A 12,137-nucleotide genomic window follows, 5' to 3' on the forward strand; every position below is an offset into this window, starting at 1 on the left:
GCCACTTGGCGACCCATTGTCAACAGGATGGGCCCAGTTTGGGACAAAATCTGTTCTGCTTTGCATATTTAATGCAGGAGGACCTGGGTGGGGGCTATTTCAGACTCACTGCAAGGAATTTTTCTCCAATGAGTGCAGCTGCTCCTGCTAGGGCCCTAGCCAGCGACAGGAGTAAATGGCTTTTCAGTCTTGACACTTGAAAGAGATGAGGTCCTTGTTGGAGTTGGGCTTATTGAGCAAGGGGGCAGGAGGTCTAGGCTTGACATCTCAGCTTAGGCATGTACCACTCGAAACTGGTAGACAAGTCCTTATGCTTGAATGCCCTGCTCTGCCTGCAAAGCTCATAGACTCATGTACTGGTAGGAGCTAGCAGGGCCCTCAGAGGCCATCTGATCCAGCCCTCTTATTTTATAGAGGAGGAGACTGGGGCCCAGGGATGGGAAATGATTTGCCTGAGGTCAGACCTAGGTCTAGAAGGGACCTCAGGGGCCAGCTTGTCTAAGCCCCTCATTTTACAGAGGAAGAAACTGAGTCTGAGAAATTAAGTGATTTTCCCAAGGTCCTAAGTGTCAGAGGTAGGATACGAAGCCAAGTCCCTCTGACTCCAGAGCTACTGCTTGAAAATCTGTCAAGCAAGGCCTACTTTTTTTTTTTTTAGTGAGACAATTGGGGTTAAGTGACTTGCCCAGGGTAACACAGCTAGTAAGTGTTAGTAAGTCTGAGGTCGGATTTGAACTCAGGTACTCCTGACTCCAGGGCCGGTGCTTTATCCACTACACCACCTAGCTGCCCCTCAAGGCCTACTTTTTCATTTGTGCTTAGAGGTCAAGTGAGGAGTCTGTACCTGTTGTTTATTAACCTCAAGTTGCATGGGATCCAACCATAAAGCAGCTATGGAAGCAGTGGGGCTCTTGGCTCTTTAAAGGATCCATCAGGATTTGTGATTTCCTTAGTGTAGGTAGGTGCATGGTGGGTGCATGCAGGAGAGTGAGGCAGCCCTCTTTGCTGTAGCAGGTGGGTTTGGGGGATGGCTATGAGAGAAAAACCAACCCATCACTGATTGCTGAACCTCCAACACACCCAGCTAGGGTAGCCCTTGGTCCAATAAATATATAATGTATTGCCTAACTCCAGCTTGAAGCCTTTCTACTTTAGTACAGGACACCACTAGGTGGCGCTGCAGCGGATTGAGTGCTGAGCCTGGAGTTTGGAAGACTCATCTTCCTGAATTCAAATCTGGCCTCAGACACTTAGTAGCTGTGTGACTCTGGGCAGGCCACCTCGCCCTACCCTGTTTTCTTCAATTTCCTCATCTGTAAATGAGCTTGGGAAGGAAATGGCAAACCACTCCAGTATCTCTGCCAAGAAAATTCCAAATGGGGTCACAGAGAGTAGGAAACAACTGGAAATGGCTGAACAGCAATAACAAAAATCAGACCCACTAGATATTGTGTGCTTCTGGCATAGACTTTGAAAAGCCAGGGTCCCTGCCACATCACCATAAAACATCAGAAGCTTACCTTAAAGAACTAAGATTGTCTGGGTTAAATATAAATGGATGAGCTACTTACCTATTCATGTGAGAATGAGCGTTTGTTCTCTCCTTTTACCTTACTATTGCAGTAACTTAAAAAAATATATCTAAAAAAGGAGTGAAACATTCATTTTTATTATTTAATTAAAGGAAGGAAATGAGCATTAATTAAGCTCCTACTATGTACCAGGCATTGTGCTAAGAGTTTTACAAATATAATTTCATTTGATCCTCATAACAACCCTGGGAGGTAGGTACTATTATGACCCTCATTTTACAGATGATGAAACTGAGGCAGACAGGGGTTCTACAACTTGCCCAGGCTGACACAACTATTAAGTATCTGAGGTTGAATTTGAACTCAGGTATTCCTGACTCCAGACCTAATGTTCTCTGCACTGTGACGCCACCTAGTGGCCATAAGTCTCTATTCCTTTTTTGTTCTCTTAGGAATCAGTTCTCAGGCACACTCCAAATTTTAGGGTTCCATTTGTATATATGTAGAGGGAGGAGTGATTAGGATCAAATGTGTTTTTTAAATTATAAAAGTATTTTATTATTTTCCAGTTACATGTACAGATAGTTTTCAACATTTGTTTTTATAAGATTTCTAGTTTCAAATTTTTCTCCCTCTCCTCCTTCCCCCCCTCCCCAAGACAGCAAGTAATCTGATATAGGTTATATGTGTACAATAACATTAAACATATTTCTGCATTAGTCATATTATAAGAGAAGAATCAGAGCAAAAAGGAAAAACCTCAAAAAAGAAAAGCACCAGCACCAAAAACAAAAGAAATAGTATGGTTCAATCTGCATCCATATTCCACAGTTCTTTTTTTTTCTGGATTTGGAGAGTCTTTTCCATCATGAGTCCTTTGGAACTATCTTGTACCATTGTATTGGTGAGAAGAATCAAGTCTATCACAGTTGATCAACATACAATGTTGTTGATACTGTGTACAATGTTCTCCTGGTTCTGCTCATCTCACTTGTCATCAGTTCATGCAAGTCCTTTCAGGTTTCTCTGAAATCCTCCTGCTCATCATTTCTTACAGCACAATAGAATTCCATTACATTCATATACCACAACTTGTTCAGCCATTCCCCCATTGTTGGGAAGCCCCTCAATTTCCAGTTCCTTGCCACCACAAAAAGAGCAGCTATAAATATTTTTGTACATGTGGGTCCTTTTCCCTTTTCCATGATCTCCTTGGGAAAAAGACTTAATAGTGGTATTGATGGGTCAAAGGGTATGTACAGCTTTATAGCCCTTTGGGCCTAATTCCAAATTGCTCTCCAGAATGGTTGGATCAGTTCACAGCTCCACCAACAATGCATTAGTGTTCCAATTTTTCTACAGCTTCTCCAACATTTATTATTTTCCTTTTTTTTCATAGTAGCCAATCTGATAGGTGTTAGGTGGTACCTCAGAGTTGTTTTAATTTGCATTTCTCTAATCAATAGTGATTTAGAGCATTTTTTCATATGGCAAGAGGTAGCTTTGATTTCTTCATCAGAAAACTGCCTGTTCATATCCTTTGACTATTTCTCAATTGGGGAATGACTTGGACTCTTATAAATCTGATTTAATTCCCGATATATTTTAGAAATGAGGCCTTTATGGGGAAGCTAGGTGGTACAGTGGATAGAGCACCGGCCCTGGAGTCAGGAGGACCTGAGTTCAAATCCGGCCTCAGACACTTAACACTTACTAGCTGTGTGACCCTGGGCAAGTCACTTAACCCCAATTGCCTCACTAAAAAAAAAAAGAAAGAAAGAAAGAAAAAGAAATGAGGCCTTTATCAGAAGTACTGGCTATAAAAATAGTTTCCCAGCTTTCTGCCTCCCTTCTAATTTTGAATGCATTGCTTCTGTTTGTACAAAACCTTTTTAATTTAATGTAATCAAAACCATCCATTTTGCATTTCATAATATTCTCTATCTCTTGTTTGGTCAGGATCAAATGTTTTTGCTTGTAGATGGCCCCAGTTTTATACTTTTTCAGGTTATAGTACCTTTGCTGAACCCTATTTCAGGCAGCTAGGTGGTCTAGTGGATAGTGCTCTGGGACTGGAGTCAGGAAAACCTGAATTCAAATTTGACTTCAGACACTTACTAGTTGTGTGATCCTGGACAATTCACTTAACTTCTGTTTGCCTCAATTTCTTCATCTACAAAATGGGGATAAAAATAGCACCTGCGGGGGCAGCTAGGTGGCACATTGGGTAGAGCACTGACCCTGGATTCAGGAGGACCTGAGTTCAAATCCGGCCTCAGACACTTCACACTTACTAGCTGTGTGACCCTGGGCAAGTCACTTAACCCCAATTGCCTGCCCCCCCAATAAAATAAAATAAAATAAAATAGCACCTGCCTCCAAGGGCTGTTGTGAGGATCAAATGTGATATTTGGAAAGGGCTTTGCAAACTTTAAAGTGCTCTATAAATCCTAGTAGTAGTAGTAGTAGTAGTAGTAGTAGTAGTAGTAGTAGTAGTAGTAGTAGTAGTAGTAGTAATAGTAGTAGTAGTAGTTGTAGTCATCATCGTCTACATCTTGAGTATGTTAACTCACCAGTGTTGGGGCATTTGAGGATCAAATGAGATAATATGTAAAGCACTTAGCACAGTACCTGGACCATAGCAGGTGCTATGTAAATGCTTGTTCCCTTCCTTATGTGACTTCTTTCATATTATTAAGAAATAAAAAAAATTTGGTAAGTTTCTCATTTGATCTGGTAGAAATCAACTCCATTAAAAACTTGCCTTTAAGTATAAAGACTGACCTAAACCACTGTATCTACTGCCACAACCACTGGATCTTGTCCATTTTATGGTTCTTTCTCACATTTGATGAGATTCCCCGGTAACCCCCAAATATTAAAAGACCCAGAAGAAGGTCTCTGGTGTATTGGGCAGTTGTTCTATAGGGGATTTATATATAGTGTCTGAGGCCGGATTTGGGCAAGATTCATCTAGGATGAGCCATCAGGGAAAGGCTGTGATCTCTACTGGGACAGAGAGTACCCACACTGATCGATTATCATTATTCAAAGTGACCTTGAACAAGTCGTTGAAACCCTGAGTCTCATTTGTTGTTCTTTTTTTATTCTGTAAAATGAAGGGTTTAGATCCAATAATCTCTATAGACATTTCTGGTGCTAGAATTTCTTGTTGCTCTGGGACTTGTATGATGATAGGATTTAGCACTTTTAGACTATGGGCCCAAGCCAGCTTTGGACTCTGCCCTTGTTCTTTCCTGGTTGACTCCCCCAGCTGTCTGACCCTCAGCAACCAGGATCATGGATTTGGCCTCATTTGCTTTGGGATTCTCCCAGCGTATTGACTCCTTGCACCTGGATCTTGGCCTTCTCCTTTTCTCCTTTGTCTGACTGTGATCACTTCTGGTCTGCTGCAGGCTGCAAGTGATGACCCGGCTCCATCACTTCTCTCACTTCCATAACTTTACTTGGCCCCTTTCCCTTTGGCCACAGTAAGCAGTATCTATCTTTAGGGCTTCCAGCTTTAGGCCTGTGGCAAGCACAGAGTCCCAGGGCTAATGGAGACTCAGGGTCAAACAGTGCACAAAGACTTAGTATATTCTTCCTTTTGTGGATTAACTATTCAGAAAGTTGAGATGAAAAGCTTGGAAATTTCCCCCTGATATTTCAGCCTGTTCTCCTTGGTTCACCCAGCCTCCCATTAGAAGAAGTTATTCAGCTTGCATCTTAATGCAAAGAGAGTAACTTTAATCCCTTAAATTGGTTGGTCAATCCTATTAAGCTATTTGCGGTTATGGGCCTGGTCAGATCCTGGGTACAATCAGATAGGGCTCATTTGGCAGCTCTCTCTACTTTCCATATATTAAGGGTAAGTCTCTAATAGCCTGCCTCATTATATTTCAAGAGGTGGTTTTTGTTAAGACCTTCTATTAAGGAAAGAACTACCTTGTAAGATAACAATGTGGCCCCATCAGAGTTAATTTGCTTCCTTCTCCACCTTCCCTGTCCCCCACCCCCAACCACCCTAAAACCACATTTTCAACTTGTAACTTTAATTGCCTCATATGGGAGACTTTTTTAATTGCAGTTACACCAGAGGAGAGAATTAGTTAGCTCTAAGCTCTTGGTTTTCAGTCATTTTTCAATAGTATTGCAGTTGGATTTTTGGTGTGGAATAAATTTTTAATGATATCTTTTGTTTTCATATCACCTACATTTTCCAATGTATTCCTTCCTCCTCTCCCTCCCAGAGGGCCATCTCTTGTAACTAGAAAGAAAAAAGAAGAAAAAAAAAATGTTCAGCAAGACTAACCAGCACTTTGAAAAAGTTTGAGATTATATATAGTATTCCATACCCATGATCCTTTACCTCTGCAAAGGAGGAAGGGAAAGCAGGGGGCAGATGTCTTCTCATATCTCTTCTTTGGGGCCAAGCTTGGTAATTATAATTTCTCAGCAATCAATTTCAATTATTGTTGCCATCTTTTCTATTTACATGGTTGTAGTTATTGTATATATTGTTTTTCTGGTTCTGCTTACTTCACTCTGTTGTCTTCATATTTATCATTTCACATTCATGGACCTCAATTTGTTTGGCCATCCCCCAATCAATGAGCATGGCAGCTCTATCCTGCAGAAATAGAGTACTGAGCCTGGAATCAGGAACAATCATCTTCCTGAATTCAAATCAGGCCTCAGACACTTACTAGCTGTGTTACCTTGGGCGAGTCACTTAACCTTGTTTGCCTCAGTTTCCTCAGCTATAAAATAAGCTGGAAGAGGAAATGGCAAACCACTCCAGTATCTTTACTTAGAAAACCCCGAATGGGATCATGGAGAATCAGACACTACTGAAACGATTGAACAGCAATAACAAATAATGAGTACCTACTTTATTTCTAGTCCTTTGCCACCACAAAAAGTGCTGCTATAAATATATATATATATATATATTTTTTTTGCGGGGCAATGGGGGTTAAGTGACTTGCCCAGGGTCACACAGCTAGTAAGTGTCAAGTGTCTGAGGCCGGATTTGAACTCAGGTACTCCTGAATCCAGGGCCGGTGCTTTATCCACTGCGCCACCTAGCCGCCCCCTGCTATAAATATTTTGATGTATATGAGAGTTTTCTTTCTATCCTTGAACTCCTTAGGGTTCTACCTAGTAGTGGAATCTTTGGATCAAAAGATATAGACATTTTAGTCACTTTTTTCACCCAATTCCAAGTTATTGCAATTAGTTTTAACAACCAATCTCAAGTTTCTCTGCAAAGTTTCCTTCTTCCTTTAAGCTTCAGCCCAAACCTAGATAAATAGTCCACAATCTCTAAAGGGAAGAAGCTCTAAAACTTTTCAATTAAGGGAACATCCTTATTTTCTCTTTCAGGTTAAAATTAAATTGCCAGGTATCAAGTCTTCTGACATCACTCTGGATATCCATGAAAAGGTTCTTGATCTTCGTACCCCCAAGCAGTAAGTTAAACACAGCAGTCGAAACAGTGTATACCATCAGTATCATATATACAGTCAATATCTTTTTATTTAAAATGTGTAGAGTGATTTTGCTTTAGCACCTAAAGAGAGGCCACACCTATACTATGCCAAGGCATCCCACTGGAAAGTGAACATTTTAATTACTCAGATATTTGGTTTACATAATGGCAGTATATGTGGAAGTATTCATATGCCTTCTGAAATCCTACTTCTCGATTAGATCTTTAGTTTACAATGCAATTCATTGACATATCAGGAAAAATGCTAGGAAATGAAGATACTTCAAAGTTATTGAGCCTTGCATGTGAATTGTTACAAATTCTATACTGGAACAGCACAAATGGAGAACCTAGTTTTAAATTTTGTATGTATAAGATATTAATGGTTAAATATGATTAGTGTCAGCCAAATCCAATTCTGTCATCAAATGCTTGAAACATTTTTCATGATCCTTTTTTTTACATCACATTCATTTCCAAATGTATCCTCCCCTCATCTCCTATCTAGTGCGCCTTCTCTTGTGACAAAGATTAAGAAAGAAAAAGAAAAAAACACTAGCAAAATTGACCTCCAGCCTTATCTGACAGTATATACAATGTTCTACCCCCTATACTTACTTCATAGGCCCTCATCTCTGCAATACTCACCAAAATATCCACAGAATTAGAAACAAAGTATATATCCATTGATTTGGGGAATGGCTAACTGGACATAATGGAATATTACCCTATTGTCAGAAATGACTAATGTGAATAATTCAAAGGAGCCTGGGAAGACTGAGATGAATTGATGTAGACTTAAGAAAGAGGGAGTAGGACAATATACATACATACATATGCATAGTGACAGAAAGAACAACAAAATGAACATGAGGGCTATAAAATTATAATGATAGAGATTAGACTCAAAAAGAGAAAATGCATCTCCCTTCATTCTTTGCACCAGTGGGGGACTCTGTGAATGAACTGTCAGATGGGGTCCATGTATTGGTCAGCTTTGCCCAACTGCTTTTTTCCCTTCTCTTTTAAAATTCTTTGTTATAAGGTATAGTTGACTGGATAGGGGAGGCAAGGGATAGAGAGATTTAAAAATGAAGCGAGGGGCAGCTAGGTGGCGCAGTGGATAGAGCACCGGCCCTGGAGTCAGGAGTCCCTGAGTTCAAATCCGACCTCAGACACTTAACACTTACTAGCTGTGTGACCCTGGGCAAGTCACTTAACCCCAATTGCCTCGCTTAAAAAACAAAACAAAACAAAATAAAAATGAAGAAAATGTAAAAACAAAAGGCTCAATTAAAAAGAAGATTGGAAGAAACAGAAGAAAGGCTAAAGAAGACTTGAATCAGTTTTCTTAACCCATGCCACACCCATTACTGTCCTGGTATAGTCAGCTCTCTATTATCTGAACTTCGATTCTCCACGACTCAGATCTTGTGTTCAAAATGTACATTGATTTGAACACCTCTTCTGCTTAATTGTTTTCAGCAGGGAACTCTTCGAAACCCAAAGCAAACCATTGCAGCCTCAGGTTGATGACATCAGTCTCTGCTTGTGTCTAAATACATTACTGTGTATTTGACCATAATCAGTAAAAACCCAATGATCAAAGTGGACTACATGCAGGCTGGGGAGCCACACCACTGTTGCTCTTCATTAATGCACATAATGGAGAGCTGCCTGTAGTTTGACAAACCTTTGAAATATGCAGTTGAAACTCAGGTGCCATTTCTAGGTTGTCTGAAGTTTAAGGTTCCTTTAAAGGGTCCGCAAAATACACGTATGTATATCACCTAGATATAGAAATCAACTAGCCTTCCTGATCTATTAAATACATTAAATAAAACCTACATGGGGCAGCTAGGTGGCGCAGTGGATAGAGCACTGGCTCTGGAGTCAGGAGTACCTGAGTTCAAATCCAGCCTCAGACACTTAACACGTACTAGCTGTGTGACCCTGGGCAAGTCACTTAACCCCAATTGCCTCACTAAAAAAAAAAAAAAAAAAAACCTACATGATGTGAAATATGGCCAACCTATGACACTAGGGTCTCTAAACCTGAACCGTGCAACTCTCTAAATTTTGTATACAATTTTTTTATTTTTATATTTGGATATCATTGCTAATATTCACATAGTTTCAATAGAGAAAATATTAACTCAAATATTTGACCTTAGATGACTGAACAGAAACTCTTTTTAAAAATTTGATATTTTATTTTCCCCAAATACATGTAAAAACAATTTTGCATTCTTTTTTTTTTCAAATTTTGAGTTCCAAATTCTTTCCCCCCTCTCACTGAGAAGGCAAGAAATTTTACATAGGTGACATATGTGTAGTCATGCAAAACACATTTCCATATAAATCATGCAAAGAAAACATAGACCAAAAAAACCCAAGAAAAATAAAGTAACGAAAAAAGTATTATTCAATCTGCATTCAGACTCTACCAGTCTTTCTCTGGAGATCATAAGTCCTTCAGAATTGTCTTGGATCATTGCATTGCTGAAAATAGCTAAGTCATTCACAGTTCATCTTCATGTAATAGTGTTGTTACTGTGTACAATTGAATAGAAACTCTTAAAGAACAATACTTTAGGGGGCAGCTAGTGGCCCTGGATTCAGGAGGACCTGAGTTCAAATCTGGCCTCAGACACTTGACACTTACTAGCTGTGTGACCCTGGGCAAGTCACTTAACCCTCATTGCCCCACCAAAAAAAAGAACAATACTTTAACTCAGAATTTGTAATTTACTTGGGCTGGGGGAGGGGGGAATGGATTTCTTCCACCATCACAGACTTGCAGTCCCTCCATAGCATGGTACATTATGTTCCAGAGTATCACCCTGTGGTTAACTCAGTGATGAATCCCTCCAAATGTGTGTAGACAATCAGCCACACATAAAGACAAAGTGGATGGTGAATGTCCAAGTAGATTTTATGGTATAGGAATTTATCCTTTCAAATGTGATTCTATGGTGAACTGAGCATTTTTTCCCTTCATTCTGTTAATATTGGATTGAGTGGCTGCTAGTTGAACTTCATCTTGGAGGAAGAGGAAGTTTTACTTGCTAAAGACCTAATGGAATTTTGTCAGATTTAAATTAGTCTGGTCATTACCCAGTAAAACACAACAGGCAAATGTACTCTCCTAAAAGTCTAAGTCGGTTGAAATCACCAAAGCAGAAACACTATTTGAGCTCCATCAATCTAACTGGAACTGACCCCTTGGAGTGGATTTCTGTAGACAAAGAAATCCATGTTATCATCGACATTACTGCTTCAACTGATTTCTTATAGTGAACGTGTACTGACTCTGGCTGAGGAGAATAATTTACTCCACCATTGAATTTTAGGTTTTCTTAAAACAAAACATATGATTTATAGAATAAAAGCTAAAATAAGCCCCACTCTTAGCAGAACCTGTATTATGAGCAATAGATTTGAAAGGTATATGTATACATTTCTGCTCACTGATTTATTTTGATGCACTTATATGAATCATCCCAATATGTAAACCAAGCCATAATCCTTAAAGCAACATGATTTCACAGATCAAATAAATGTTTTTCCTAGGGTAGACATGTTTGCTGTTGGGCCACTGCCTGTAGAGGGAGCTCTTTGTCCTAGCCCGTACCTTGGCAAGTAGCAGAATTCTCACAGATATGGTCACCTTTAGGAACTTGAGATGTACAATTGATATTTATTTTCTTTTTTCTTTCTTTCTTTCTTTCTTTCTTTCTTTCTTTCTTTCTTTCTTTCTTTCTTTCTTTCTTTCTTCCTTTCTTCCTTCCTTCCTTCCTTCCTTCCTTCCTTCCTTTCTTTCTTTCTTTCTTTCTTTCTTTCTTTCTTTCTTTCTTTCTTTCTTTCTTTCTTTCTTTCTTTCTTTCTTTCCTTCCTTCCTTCCTTCCTTCCTTCCTTCCTTCCTTCCTTCCTTCTTTCTTTCTTTTTTTTTTGCGGGGCAATGAGGGTTAAATGACTTTCCCAGGGTCACACAGCTAGTAAGTGTCTGGTGTCTGAGGTCCGATTTGAACTCAGGTTCTCCTGAATCCAGAGCAGGTGCTTTATCCACTGTGCCACCTAGTTGCCCCCATGATTGATATTTCTAATGAGAAAGATCTCCTGGATTTAGGTGTATGATTGAGGAGGGAATTGATTTTCAAGTGTTTTGTTTTTATAAAGTAATACTCAATTCAAGCATTCAACAATAAGACTTTTAAAAAATACTATTTTCTTTTAAGGGATTTGAAATTTTGTAGCTTTTATAAAAGATTATCCACATTGTTGAGAAATACTCAACGTTTTTATCAGAGAAAACTGAGTAATAAGTGCTGCAAGCATTTACTTTTCTTTAGAGTCTCCCATGTGCCAGGCCCATGCATAATTCAGACATATAGCACTATGACAGAATGATGGCTGTCTCATCACCCATATTGCAGCTAAAGTGCTCGATGCTGGACAACCGAGCCATTAACTGCAAACAAATCCAGAAATCTATCAAGGAGATTTTTTTGATCAATGTTGAGTCAGAAGAGCCAGCAGAAAGAAAATAGAACCACTTTCATTAGTCTGGTATTATAATTAAGCCAAAATTGAGTCTCATTTGTTAGCCCTCTGGTGAGGACTCAGGCTACAGTGACACAGAACCTCTCAGACCTTCAACTTTGACCCAACAGGCCTGGTCCCCTGGTCAGCACAGGCCAACTAGTTGAGTCATTCCATTCATATGCTACTGTGAAGACTAATGGGGCAAACCAGTTTATTCTAGTACATATTAAATACTTGTAATGTCCAAGACCCTGAATTTACTTCTAACAAATGTGTGTGTTCACGTCATATCCCCCGACATGTACACAGATAACTAGAATGCAAGGTAATATGTCAGGGCAAATGGGGCAGCTAGATGGCGCAGTGGTTAAAGCGCTGGCCCTGGATTCAGGAGTACCTGAGTTCAAATCCAGCCTCAGACACTTAACACTTACTAGCTGTGTGACCCTGGGCAAGTCACTTAACCCCCATTGCCCCGCAAAAGTAAAAAAAAAAATAAGGAAATAAAAAATAAGGAAATATGTCAGGGCAAAGAAGAGATTCAAGACAAAATACTCTAGGAAACCTTG

General features: G+C 39.6%; 1 protein-coding gene across 1 annotated transcript in view; it reads left to right on the forward strand.

Annotated features, from left to right (window-relative positions):
- Positions 1–12,137, forward strand: part of DNAAF6 (dynein axonemal assembly factor 6) — an 87,217-nt gene that overhangs the window by 67,563 nt on the left and 7,517 nt on the right. The window contains exon 6 of the mRNA XM_043974740.1: positions 6,918–7,003. Coding sequence (XP_043830675.1) covers positions 6,918–7,003 — 86 coding nt within the window. The remainder of the gene's footprint in view (positions 1–6,917; positions 7,004–12,137) is intronic.

Source organism: Dromiciops gliroides, chromosome X, assembly GCF_019393635.1.
Source record: "Dromiciops gliroides isolate mDroGli1 chromosome X, mDroGli1.pri, whole genome shotgun sequence".
NCBI lineage: Eukaryota > Metazoa > Chordata > Mammalia > Microbiotheria > Microbiotheriidae > Dromiciops > Dromiciops gliroides.